The 13,448-nt window shown below is 40.0% G+C and overlaps 2 protein-coding genes across 2 annotated transcripts; one reads left to right on the plus strand and one right to left on the minus strand.

Annotated features, from left to right (window-relative positions):
• Positions 1–7,301: 7,301 nt before the first annotated feature.
• Positions 7,302–9,336, plus strand: LOC149835298 (caffeoyl-CoA O-methyltransferase-like). Its single transcript, XM_090008363.1, has 5 exons — positions 7,302–7,466; positions 7,577–7,656; positions 7,735–7,879; positions 8,247–8,378; positions 8,824–9,336. Exons 1-5 carry the CDS (start codon positions 7,374–7,376, stop codon positions 9,115–9,117), a joined length of 744 nt encoding a protein of 247 aa, XP_089864489.1. The 5' UTR covers positions 7,302–7,373; the 3' UTR covers positions 9,118–9,336.
• A 2,320-nt stretch (positions 9,337–11,656) lies between these two features.
• Positions 11,657–13,234, minus strand: LOC149835299 (PI-PLC X domain-containing protein At5g67130-like). The gene is given in 7 exon segments (XM_090009560.1): positions 11,657–11,767; positions 11,769–11,884; positions 12,028–12,337; positions 12,460–12,558; positions 12,671–12,809; positions 12,898–13,019; positions 13,151–13,234. Coding segments are annotated over 7 exon segments (981 nt in total).
• Between the last annotated feature and the right edge of the window lie 214 nt (positions 13,235–13,448).

Raw genomic sequence — 13,448 nt, forward strand, 5'->3', positions numbered from 1 at the left:
CTGAACCGAATATCGTAAACTTCCATCGGCAGGGAGACCAAACCCAAAAACCAACTGCCGTCGACGGGGGGATGAAGGTAGAACCCAATGGTACCCAAGAAGGTCTGAATGGTCGGCGAGCCAATCACAACTGGTAATGGTCAAAAATGACCCTGAATGCCGGTGAACTCAAGCTTGAATGAACTTTCGAGCATATGTTGGACAACGCGATGAGGAACAGGCGCTCGTCCGACAATTCAAACCAGAAGTACCCCACCTGACAACCATGAAGGGGAAAAACCCTTGTCCGGCCGGCGAAATCCTGATGAGGGCAAGTTCCTTGCCAGCTGTGGTCGGAAGGGGGTGAGCGGGGAATCAAAACCCCTCTGTCTGAGGGCCTGAGAAATGACCCCCCATGATCGGCGTTGAACCCTCTCAGTCGAGGATCGAACTAGATCCCAATGTCTGATAGGCGGATAGTCGATCCAGACCCAAACCATCTTCGCCCGAGAGGCTGACCGGCAATAAGACCGAACCTGATCATCTGGTCGTCAGAGCCGTCCAGGGATGAAAGCAGGCAAACGCTCATCCGGCGATCGGACCGGGCGTTTGTCCGTTCGGTAGCCTGAATAGGGGTAAACCCTATACTACCCGATGATAGACCGACGATCAACGAATCGGAGAAGGGCTCAGATGGCCTTTCTGTCTGATCCGCAGAGAGTGGAAAGGCCCAACGACCTTCCTGTCCGGCAAGACTAAATGGGGGTAACCCCCTTGCCGCACGGCGGCGATCCGAAGATCGCGATGAACCGTTGCCGAAAACAAAAATATGTATAAAAATTTATACTTTCAATTATTCAACGAGAACATGTGCTCTGATACCAATTGTTGGATTAATAATCCACTGAAAACTAAAAGAGGATCGTATACATGTCCGCATTAAACCGTTGAGATTAAAAACAAAATAAAGCTTAATACAGAAGTGATACCTAAATCAATAGCGCTTTGGTTGATCATTGATGGTATGATCTTCAAAACCTGTATATCTGGCATTTTTTCTTTTTTTATAACCTAATAAGAGAGGGACTGAATTCTCTTCTATCTTATGGGGAGTTTCGAGAGAGGGCCTTTATATAAGGTTTTGGGATCATAACGTAATGTGTTTAGGAGTCGGTCTCCTAGTCAACCCATTACAGAGTTGTTGACAAGTCAGGTCTCTCCACATAATGTACCATATCCTGATTGGATCACATGAACTGGACCCGAACCTAAGACAGCCTTACAATATGTGGTTCGACGTATGTAGGTTCACACAATTTTTTAACATTGTATTGCTCACAGTTATATAGCCATGTGAAGTGACAATAGTTGTATGTGGGACTTTTTTCCTGCCCCTTGTAACTTGTCAACCTACCATATCAATTGACAATCAATGCACGCTACCTGATGCAAACCATAAGCAAAGGTTCTAGCCGTACGCCCTATGGCAGTAAGCCCTCCAGTCATAGTTGGCAAACTTGTAACTCGGACTCAGACCACCCTACACTTACCATTGGAGAGAGCAAGTTGAGTTAGTAAGTCATATGGATTGCAACCTTACATTTTGGGTGTTTGCATGTCAGCACCCTCCCCACCCCACGCGGAAACCCTTTCTACTGAAAGTGGGGAGTTCTCATGGATTTTGGGCTCCTTTTCTGCAAGAAAAAAGAGTGCCCAGTTTGTTTGGTCACGGTGGGGCCTGTGAAAATGCACCCTCAATGCATTTTCGCGAAAAAGTCCCAGTTTCCGTGGCAGGCAAACGCCCCCTTAGTGTTAGCACACAATTGACACATGGAAATAATCAAACTTTTAAGCTGCAAAATCACAAAAATAAGCACATTACATTAATAATTACGATACAAAAGCATACAGTTGTACATGATCGTTGACATTTACATTTTAAAGTACCTTTTCATGAACATTGTGCCTTAAAATCATAAAATGCGTAATGGAAGAAACCATAAGAGGCGTACCTGAACTTTTAGCCCAAGGCATCATGCAGTCACAGACTCTTATGGCAAAATATTTTAGCACTAACAAAATGAAAAAACACCTTGGTACTAATGAAACAGTCATGTATCACAGATTCAAACTAAATAATGTTAATTGTTTGTATAAGTTTATCGCTTCTACTTCCTACGACATAATGCATTAATGAATCTGGATCAATGACCCCGAATTGGTGACCTATTTGGGATCCGATCCGGGTCTACTCAAATGATTTCAATGTCGACTAGCTGAGTTTGCCAGAAAAATTGCATGATGACAGAAATGGGAGGTGATATTTGTCTCATTCCTTGTGCAAACATCAAGGACACATACGTGCATGCATAGGCGGAGCTGGGGGGGGGGGGTTGCAGAACTGGGCTGTAGCCCAGTCCTGCCTCCCGGCCCAGTTTATTTTTTTTTGAAAGCCCAGTCTTAACCCAGCCCTGATTCCATATGAAATAGATTTTTATCTATTTTTGTAGCCCAGTCCTAGCCCAGCCCTGACTGCAGCAAATAGTTTGATTTGTCCATGTGAAATAGATTTTTATTAATAATTGTAGCCATTTTTTATTTTATCTCCAAAAAAAAAATTTCCTGTAGAGAGAGAGATGATCAATGATGACATCATCACAGGCCCCACAAATACCTTATGAATTACACAAGTCATTCTTATGTGTTATAATTAATCAAACGATCCAACAACCAAGTCCTACTAACCAATCATGTAGATCACATTCATAAATTTAGTTTTATTAAAAAAATAAATAAAACTTAAAAGTCATGGTGACTTGACCTAATGACAAAGGAGCGAGAGTGAGACCTGGGTTTATAGGATCCATTTGGATTCATATTGTTTACTTATTTTTTTAATTATCTGGTTGGATATTGGTTTTTGAAATTTTGTTCAAATCTTAGTTGAGTTTTGGATCTATTTCAGAGATCCATATTAGGGTTAGAGTTTCTTCTTGTTGGCTATAAATACATATTGTAAAAAAGAGGAGCGAGCTTGATGAATGAATTGTTGATAATTTGGGTTTTTTTGTTTGTTAATTTCCTTGCTTTTTCTTTAAAGCGTTAAGATGTCTATTTTTTTGAGGTTCAAGAGCTATATCCACTTGTTGCATCACCTAATGTAACCTTTGAAAATTGTCTCGCAGCACCATATATATATATATATATATATATATATATATATATATATATATATATATATATATATATATATATATATATATATATATATATATATATATATATATATATATATAGGCCCTATTTTTCGTTCTGCCTTATAGGTTTTAAGTGTTTTATGATAGATCTGAACTGGTAGATGTGTTTAACATGATCGATTTAGTGGAAAATCATCATGTTTTTTATCATATTTTTTCAATGAAAAAACATGATTTTATGAGCTGGCAAAAACTGATACCTTGGTAGCCATTGATTTTGGATCACCAAAAAAAAAAACTGTATACAAGTGAGATTCCAACTATCCAAAAGCTGGTTCCCACTAAACAAAATCTAAAAAAATACTTAAAACTACGTTTATTGAAAGATCCTAATGAAAGAAGGGGCTTAAGGAACGTATTACTCATATATATATATATATATTGCAAGTGGGCTAGGTGGATTTCGGGTCATAGTTGTGGTGTCATGGTCATTGGGTCGGCGATGTCAAAAAAAACCCTACCACAATTGACAATGACAGGATGAAAACAAAACCAAACACAGACTTTAAACAAAGTTGGATTCGGGTTTTTTTCCTAGAATTTTATTTAAATAACGCATTTTAAACAGAGTATATGCTATGGCAACACCAGATCACTAGTTGGTGGGATATTTTCTTATCTTTGGTAGATGGATTCCATCATTCAAATTAGGATGGGTTCCATCATACATACATTTAATCCTAGTCATCTTTGACTGTAATTTGTGTATTAGTCTAAAGAGATAAGGAAAGACTGTCTTTTATGGGTACCACCCACCAAGAAAGCCTCCCTTCCCAGCCTTTGACGTGCTATCTCCTCACCAAACAAAATGCCCACAATTTGCTTGATTATTAATAATTTATTCATGCATGGTTGAGGTAAGTCAACCACATTATTTGAAAATATGATCGAAAGGTTAGAACCTGCTTGTCTGCTTGTGTTTGTTTGTGATCATCCCAACCAACTCTTTTATCCATAAAATAGTGGCATGGCTACTAATTCAACAACTTACAAAGCATCAGTCAAGCACACAAATCTAATGTGATTACTTTATCAAGTTGATGGTTAAGGTTTGAACTCATACTTTCAAATAATGTTTTGGCATCTAAATGAACAATTAGGAGCTTTGTCAAATTCTAACTGATTAGATAATTAATACAAAGATAATAAAAAAAAGAACTGTCTTTTGCCCAAGGTTGTTAGAGGCGTTGAGGCAAGACAAAGTGTTGCAGCCTTGACTAAGCTAGGTGTGAGTGTCAAGGCATTGAAGCACAAGTATCACAACCATTAACAGCAAAAGACAATAAATATGCAACTAATATTAGATTCACATTTATAATCCTTTATTAAAAGAGAAAAAAGAAGATTCATTAATCACCAATTATCAAGATAAATAAAAGAAGAAAAAAAGTCGGTTCAAACACCGGTCCATCTTAGTTAAACTCAAAGTGCCAAACATTTTTTATGGTTCTACTGGCAGTGTCTCGTACCTTAACTTGAGATGCAACTATATTAGATTCTAAGTGTAGTGCATTTTGTTGGGAAAAGTTTCAAAATATTCTTTATTTTATAAAGTTTTGGTGTTTTATTGCTTTATCTATAATGCTTTGAAAAGTGTTTAGTCTCCTATCTAAGTAGGAGAGATATTTCTGGTAGTTTAACTAATCTTTGCTTTTTATCCTTTACTTTGGTAACCCTTATGTTTCGTGCACATGCGTGTGTGCACGCAATGTAGCGCACTTTGTACTTCACGGCGATGCATGTGAGGCGTCGATGTCTATTTTGACCACATTTTAACCTTTGACTAAGTCATCTTTGACTTTCAATTTCTCAATTTATATGGTGTTTATGAGGTATTGTGACTGTTGAACAATTTTTGAAGTTCTTGACCATTAGTCAAAAATAGGGGTGGCAATCGGGTCGGGTTGGCGGGTCAGCATACCTCAACCCGAACCCGACCCGTTTATTAAACGGGTCGGCTGTGGCAAACACGAACCCGACCCGTTTAATAAACGGGTAACCCGACACGACCCGCCAACCCATTTAATAAATGGGTTGGGTCGGGTAAACGGGTTTTCAAGTTCGCGGGTCAGGTTGACGGATCGGGTTGGCAGGTTGGCGGGTCGGGTTGGCGGGTCGGGTTGACGGGTCGGGTTGACGGGTCGGGTTGGCGGTCGGGTTGCCGGGTCGGGCAGACGGGTTGGCGGGTTGGCGGGTTGACCCACCTGCCTAACCCGTTTATTAAATGGGTCAGCCGGGTTGGCGGGTTGGCATACCCCCAACCCGAACCCGACCTGTTTAATAAACGGGTTACACGGGTCGACCCGTTTATTAAACGGGTTGGCTTAAGCCCAACCCGAACCCGCCTAAGAGGCGGGTTGGCAGGTCGTGTCAGAAATTGCCACCCCTATTCAAAAGCGAGTAACCATTCAAGGTTATTTTTGTTCAATTTTTAAACCATTGGATTTATGACCTTTAATATCATTTATAACAAAAAAAACATGTTAATTAGTCTTCCTAAACTCTATAAATCTCTTCAATTTAGTATTTTGGTTTATCAATTCTTGCAAAATTCACGTGTGGGAGAGGTCTCTTGATCTTGCAAAGCAATAACACTCGTGAGGGAAACTCAGTTGTATCTAGGGAAACTCAGTTGTGAAAAACCTTTTTTTGCATTTTCAAAAATCTTAAAGTGAGATGATTGAAGTCGTAAAGATAGCAATCTTAAGAACGTACCTTTAGGCTTGGGATCTTGATTTTCGTGTATATTCTGTTTTTGGCTACCAGTTGTTTAAACATGTTTATATCTAAAGGTTCAGCCCGCTATTTGAAATTTGGATCAAGCATTAGTAAGGTGAAGATTAAGCTTCGGGTGAAGTAAACTAAGGTAAGGGACAGTTTAGCTAAAAAACAACGGAATCACATGAATTACTTTTCCCCATGATCGACAACTGGATGATGTTGAGTTCATTGAGGAAGAGAGACTAGTGGAAAACAAGCAAATGGGATGCGTGATTTGGTGGATGAAATTAGGGATAACAGTAGACCGGAAGAAAACGAGGCCCCGCCCTGCCTCGTGCCATTTGAACTAAAGATAGAGGACATGAAATGAGGAATGGACTAGAGATGGAGGTTAAAATCAAAACTCGTGAGGGGATGAACTTGCTCTTTCCCTTCACCCCATCGTTAAAAAAATTTATTATTATATCCTTATACATATTATAGAATCTTATTTGTATATATATATATATATATATATATATATATATATATATATATATATAATTCTAACCCTAACATAAACCTTTTCTTGAATCTTTCATCTCTCCTTGCTCTAACAAGTTGTGTGAGCTCTCATTTTTCTTATCTTCTTCCTCTTTTCCTCTAACGGCAGAAGGCGATAGCAGTAGAAGGCGAAAGCGACAAAAAGATCGAAGAAATGGGGGTTTGCCTTGCCTTATCCCATTTAGACTGAGGATAGAAGACATGGAACGGGGAATGAATCGAAGATGAAGGTTAAAATCAAAACCCATGCAGGGATAGAAGGCAAAATTTTGAAATGGGCGGTAGTGGATACCTTGTCTCACTCACCCAGCCCGGTCAACAGACATCCCTAGATGAAATTGTTTTTTTTTTTTTTTTTTGGGGGGGGGGGGGGGGGGGAGTTAGTGAGGACTTGTAAAAGACAAGTCCCGTAGAGCTGCTACTGCCACGTCTAGAATCGTTAGAGTTTTTCTCCGATATAACCCGTCATTTTTTGGTTAATGTCACCGTATCACGCTGGCGAGCCCCAATGATTCCACCAACTATGCCTATACACGTGGCTTTTTATTTTTATTTTTATGGATTTGTTGAATCTCCAGTAGTGCACAGAAGCCGCAGAAAATCTACAAGGGAGGGGAGTAGGTGAGCGGGGCCCATAAGAATCTTTCGGGCCATCAGAAAATGTTTTAGGTGGTAGGGTCCACGGAGTGCCACGTCGGCACGGTGGGTCTCGTTGGTAGTGGGCGTGGAGTGGTAGTCCCCAATTCGGTAGTTGGTCTCTCTGCCGTGTGTTTCATAAATATCAAGCTCTCTCCCCAATCATCAACGAAGGAGCGGACACAGAGAAAAGAAAGCACAGCGAGAGAGAAGTAGAAGGAAGAAGAGAAGGGAGAAATGGCAACGAAGCAAGAGGAGCAGCAAGCTCAGGCGAGTCGCCACCAGGAGGTTGGCCACAAGAGCCTCTTGCAGAGTGATGCTCTCTACCAGGTAATACAACTCTCTCTCTCTCTCTCTCTCTCTCTCTCTCTCTCTCTCTCTCTCTCTCTCTCTTTGTTCACGGGATTAATTTGGCGTTTGGAGGGATCTTATTTTTGTAGTATATATTGGAGACCAGTGTGTACCCAAGAGAGCATGAGGCTATGAAAGAGCTAAGAGAAATTACTGCAAATCACCCATGGTAAAAACGCCAATGGAATTCTCATTTTTTTTTTGTTTTAGACTTTGATCGGAGAGGTGACTTTATTTGTTTTTGTAGGAACATTATGACCACATCTGCGGATGAAGGGCAATTTCTTAACATGTTGTTGAAGCTGATTAACGCGAAGAACACCATGGAGATAGGTGTTTACACCGGTTATTCACTTCTTGCAACCGCTCTTGCACTGCCTGATGATGGCAAGGTGAGGCTTATTTTTATCCTTTTGAGTTTATATATATATATATATATATATATATATATTTGTTTTAATTAGATGGAATTCTTTTTGTGGGATGGAACATGGCCATATTGGTTTTCTTTTTTTCTGCTAAAGATTTTTTTTTTTGGATTTGATTCTCTTTACGGGAAGAATCATCGTCTTCTCTGCTCCTAGCTTCTTTTGCAATTTATATTCAAAATTTATGGCCTTTGTGTTAGAACTTATATGATCCTTTTGGTCTAGTGTTGTGGATGAGGTCTGCATCTATAATTAGTTATCCACCTAAATTGGTTTATTTTTTTTGTTTTTCTCTCTTTGTGCTAATCATGAAGAAATTAATTTGTTGCAGATTTTGGCCATGGACATCAATCGTGAGAACTATGAGCTTGGTTTGCCGGTCATTCAAAAGGCCGGAGTTGCACACAAGATTGATTTCCATGAAGGCCCAGCATTGCCGGTTCTCGACCAATTGATTGCAGATGTATGTTCACCACCAAGAGTCTCTAATCTACTTGCCCTGAATTGCATATTTCATTTCTAAAACTACATGCCAATTCATCATTTTAGGAGGCCAATTTTGGTGAATTACCAAAAAAGTAATGTTCTCCATCCTATTTCTGCAAATAATAGAATTTGGGGTTTTTCCCTTAAAATAACAATTATCATATTAGAGTAACAGATACTAGCCTTGGATTGGGGCTGTTTATCTTGACATGATGACTGGCATAAGCTTTGATCAAGTTTTTCCTGATTCTTTCCAGTTTTGAGTAGACACAGTTCGGGGTACTGCTCCAACTGTTTGGTTATCTTATATAACCATATCTGCAGTGTCAAAAGCAAGCCTCAGTGTCAGTGAAGAATAGGAGATTTTCCTATTTTTGTTTCTTGGTTTTAGCTGATGATTTAAAGGTGATTGATTGGTGCAGAAAAGCAATCATGGATCATTTGATTTCATCTTTGTCGATGCTGACAAGGACAATTATCTCAATTACCACAAGAGGTTGATCGATCTGGTTAAGGTGGGGGGCGTAATTGGATATGACAACACCCTCTGGAATGGATCGGTCGTGGCGCCACCTGATGCACCACTGAGGAAGTATGTGAGATATTACAGAGACTTTGTTTTGGAGCTTAACAAGGCATTGGCTGCTGATCCTCGCATTGAGATCTGTCAACTTCCAGTTGGTGATGGCATCACCCTCTGCCGACGTCTCTATTAATCGAAGAAAATCACCATTACTTGAACCTTTTCTGCTTTATTGTTGGGTTATTGTAATCCTTTTTCTTCATGTTTCTTACTGTTGGGGTTTGCAATGTATGGGATTTGAGGCATGACACTGCAAATGAACAGACCCTCAGCTGCAAAATGATACTTTGGTTGTTGTTATTCAAGGGAAGTTGCTCAAATTTAATGTGAGAAACAGAGCATTATATGAGAACAGGGCAAATACAACTTTTTCTGATTAGCGGGGCTATATTTCTGAAGTTGTGAATCAATGTGAACTTGGAGTCGAATCCATTTTGGTTCAGACTGAGTCTTGAATTGGATTACGCAACTTGGTCATGACAAAGTTGTTCACAAACTCCAATAATTGGTTGGCTTGACCAAGACCAACTTCATTCTAAAAGAATAAAATCATCAAGACCAACCAAGGAACCAATTCAATAACAACCAAGAACAACTGAACTCACTTAAAATTGTTAGTTTTTCTCAAGTATTGAACAAGTTATACCAGGTAAGGCATATAGATCTTGATCAAGATTCAATTTTTTTCTTGGTTGCTGAAAAATGGGAGTACTGCCCGTTTTGGGAGGGCCTAACCAAGCAGGGTAGTCCCTGAACCTAGGGCTGGATCACCACATGGGTGCAGTGCACATCCAAGACCATGTTGAACCAACCTTTTCCTTTCAAGCTGCCTATTCTGGATCTTGGATTAGTGCACCACTAATGCATCAAACTTGCCTCTCCCACTGCATCCCTCCAATCATTGCATTCAGAAGTGGCCTTCAGAAAATTTTAAATGCAGAAGTGGATGGTAAATGGTTTGTCTATCTGGCTATTGCGTGCTGTACTACAAACTTTTTAAGGGTCTTTCCCATAATGATCTACATCTTTTCATCAGTTTTTATTTTTTTAAGGCCCCATACGTGCCATAGCACCAAATAGATAGCCTAAATTAAATCCAAAGTCTTGGTTAATGCATCACCAATAAAAATGTTCATTGCCTAAAGGTGAAAGAAGACCATGCTCAATCAGTAATATGTGACAAATATAACACAGGCAAATAGCAGGGCTACAGTGCACTGGTTGCACTTGCATCAATTCTCTAAAATGGACCATTGGATCCTTTTCGATCCAACGGCTATGATAATAAAAGACAAAAACGTGCATTACATTTATGAAGGTTGCCACCGGTTCGCTAGGTGAATCGGTTTCTTAAGAAAACCTAAGAATCGAATTGTTTGTGAATCGACAATTTTTTACCATTAGATGACACGTGTCATTAAACAATAAAAAATATTAAATGATTTTTTAGCTCCCTTAAACAATATTAAAAAGTGAATTGAATCGGCCCCTTCTGAATCATCATTGGGATGATTCGATCTGAATTGGCCGACTCAGTCCGATTTTAACAACATCGGTTGCCATATCCTTTTGTACAAGGGCTTCAAGGCTCCTGCAAATAAATGCAATGATATTCCTTTTCCTCTATTATCGCTACCGTCGGATCAATAAGATCAACGTGCACTACACACACAGAGACATGGAAAGGAATGGAAAAGATACCTGACCCATTACTGCAAAGTAATGGATCTTCCTACTCGAGGGTCGTATTCACCCGTTGATGGTTGGATTGATCTGTACATACCATGGCACCATACTTACTAAGGGCACTTCAATGTTGGATCTGGCATGGGGCTCATGCCATGTCCAACATTCTCTCAAACAGCGGATCTTAGATCATGAGCTGGGGGATTGGGCTAGAGATTCAGGATTTGTGGACCAAGGTTCAAATGTTGTTGATGTGAGCATGTTCCGGTTCCGAGACCCGGGTCATCCAGAAGCACCCCAAAACTTGGAAAGAGTTCACTTTCCTTTTGTTGAACCTTTGAAGTCCATGCATTTGGGAAAAGAGCATTGAGTGGAATTTGCAGCACAGTTTTTTCCCAGCATCACTTTTCCCCCATGCATTTGGGCTGAGAAAAGTGAATGGACTGAGAACTGTTTGTGTACATTCAATTCCGATGCTGCAGCAAATGACAGGAAGAGGTAGCTTTGGGAGAGTAAGAATCAAATATAACCATTTAGTGTTGACCATGGTTCTATCTTTAACTGATATACAGTGCTCTACTAGATCTAGTTGCACCTGAAGAAAATTTGAATAGAATCCAGTTATGAAATGTGTATCTCGAATTCGTACCTGATTATGCGTGGGCAAGAGCCCCCTTGTAATCAGTTAGGGATGCTGATTGAGGAGGATAGCAATCTGATCAAGATCCAAACGCCCATTCAAAAGAGGTTGCTCTTGAGACAAAACCACGACTATATCCCAGTCCAAAAGTCAAGTGAAAGAAGACCCATGGTTGAACCAAAATGTTAAAAGTTGTGGCCCTTCTTTAGTAGAGATGGGTTGTCTTTTCTTCTTCATGTCATCCATTTAGTAGACAATAAGACAAGAATCTACATACAACCAGAACCCAGAATAAAGTTTTGGTCAATTAGAGACAATTGTCACCTGTAAAGGCATCTGAAGTAAATCACATAGGGAAATTCACCGCTAATACCATGTAAAAGTTCACAGCAAGGAAATTTGGCATCCTATTCCCAGCTGCTTTATAGCAAGTATCAACCATTTCAGCCAAACTGGTTTGAGTGCTTCTTGCAGCTATCGCTTTGCACTGGAATTGTAGTGAAGTAGTTTTGCAGTATTAGAGATGAAGATCTTGAATTAAGTGTTTGTGATTGCCCTCTGTTTGGACATGATCCTGGTGTTATAACCCCCATCTCCAGCTGAATGCGTTTCAGAGTTCATGGAAATTCGTTATTCAACACCACAATTGTCATATAACTTAATGGTATTTTCAAGTAGGGAAATGGCTTCATTCTAAGATAAGAAAAGCTTCAAAACGTCTATCGAAACTTAGCTCGTTTTCCAGCACATATCTCCACTGGTAGGCGATTCCTTCATCTTTCTCCTTCGATTTGTTGTCTATGAAAACCACAAGTCTCTGATTGTTGTTGATCATCTGAGTTACCGTAGGCCAGTCTTTACCATCTGCAGGCATTTTGCTCAATGGAAAACAGTATTTCAACAACCCAGCATCAGTGTTTAGACCATTGGGAGCATGGACATAATCCTCAATGAAAATGGTTACAATCTCAGATGGATGACTTGACAAAAACGCTTCCACTTCTTTTAAAGTATTAATTGCAGGTTCCTGTTACTCCAAAACAAAATGTTTTGTACTTTAGAACTTAACAACCAACCTAAAGCAGACCACCAAGAGAACTGAAAGAAATCAACATTCAAGTAGGAACTTTCTAAAAACAGAGGACGTACAAAAGCACTGAAGTTATAACACTGTCCTCCAAAAGAATTGCAGAGCCAAATATCATTATTAAAATCGTACATATCCAGCATCAATCCTCTCACCCCATTCTGAAAAAACCAAAATTACAGAATTTTAGAGAGAGAGAAAGGGATCATAGAATTGGGGGGGGGTTGGGGTTGAACTTGGGAGGAATCAGTAGGAGAAGAGCAGGAATCACACCATCAATTGATTGGTGACGCTGTCATCTTGGTTGTAGAATGTGACCCTTGAGATTCCAGTGAGGGATGGTTCACCGACAATAGAGAATGTGTTGTGTGTCACAAGCCATGTATACTTGTTAAAAGGGAGCCCATTAACCTACACCCAGAAAAAAGTTATTGCTTAGTTCAGACAAAGAAGAAAGAAAAAGAAAATAAAGCATTTTAGTGCAAAGAGCTCAAAAAGAAAAGAAGGGCAATAGGGTAGCCTGACCTCTTGTACAGACCGTTTGATCCTTCCCCATGGAGAGGCAATTGCCACAGTAAAGACCCGGAACACAGTCACCAGTGGCTGAGCAACTCTCAAGAAGCTAAAAAAACAAACAAAATATAGTATCTTAGCACACATGATCATGAACAAAAAATTCTTAAGTTTTTCTTGTTGAGGTTTGCTTTTTCTTAGGTGGGGATGGTGGGAAAATGAGAAAAGAAAGAGACCAACCTGGCATGATCCACTGAAGCAAGCGTCTGTGGAGAGAATGGCAGCCATGAGCAGCAAGAAGGGAAGACACACACCTGAAAACATCCTGCATTTTCTCATCTGGGGAGGAGTAGGGTGGAGTTCAACAAAAGGGTGGGCTCCTTAAGTCCCAACTGAGGAGGTTGTGGAGAAATGTGAAAGAGGGGTCAATGGGAAACACAGGAGCAGGAGTAGGTGGAGGCGAAAGAGTTTGGTGATTATTCGTTGCACAGAGCATTGGAAACTCTCTCTCTCTCTCTCTCTCTCTCTCTCTCTCTCT

Source organism: Nuphar pumila, chromosome 6 (assembly GCF_984573655.1).
Source record: "Nuphar pumila chromosome 6, dmNupPumi1.hap1.1, whole genome shotgun sequence".
In the NCBI taxonomy this organism is placed as follows: domain Eukaryota; kingdom Viridiplantae; phylum Streptophyta; class Magnoliopsida; order Nymphaeales; family Nymphaeaceae; genus Nuphar; species Nuphar pumila.

Bases quoted from the DNA above. Each gene is read 5' to 3' on its own strand.
- LOC149835298 (XM_090008363.1), top strand. From the start codon at position 7,374: ATGGCAACGAAGCAAGAGGAGCAGCAAGCTCAGGCGAGTCGCCACCAG. The intron at 7,880-8,246 runs GTGAGGCTTATT...AATTTGTTGCAG, and splicing joins CACTGCCTGATGATGGCAAG to ATTTTGGCCATGGACATCAA. The intron at 8,379-8,823 runs GTATGTTCACCA...TGATTGGTGCAG, and splicing joins TCGACCAATTGATTGCAGAT to AAAAGCAATCATGGATCATT.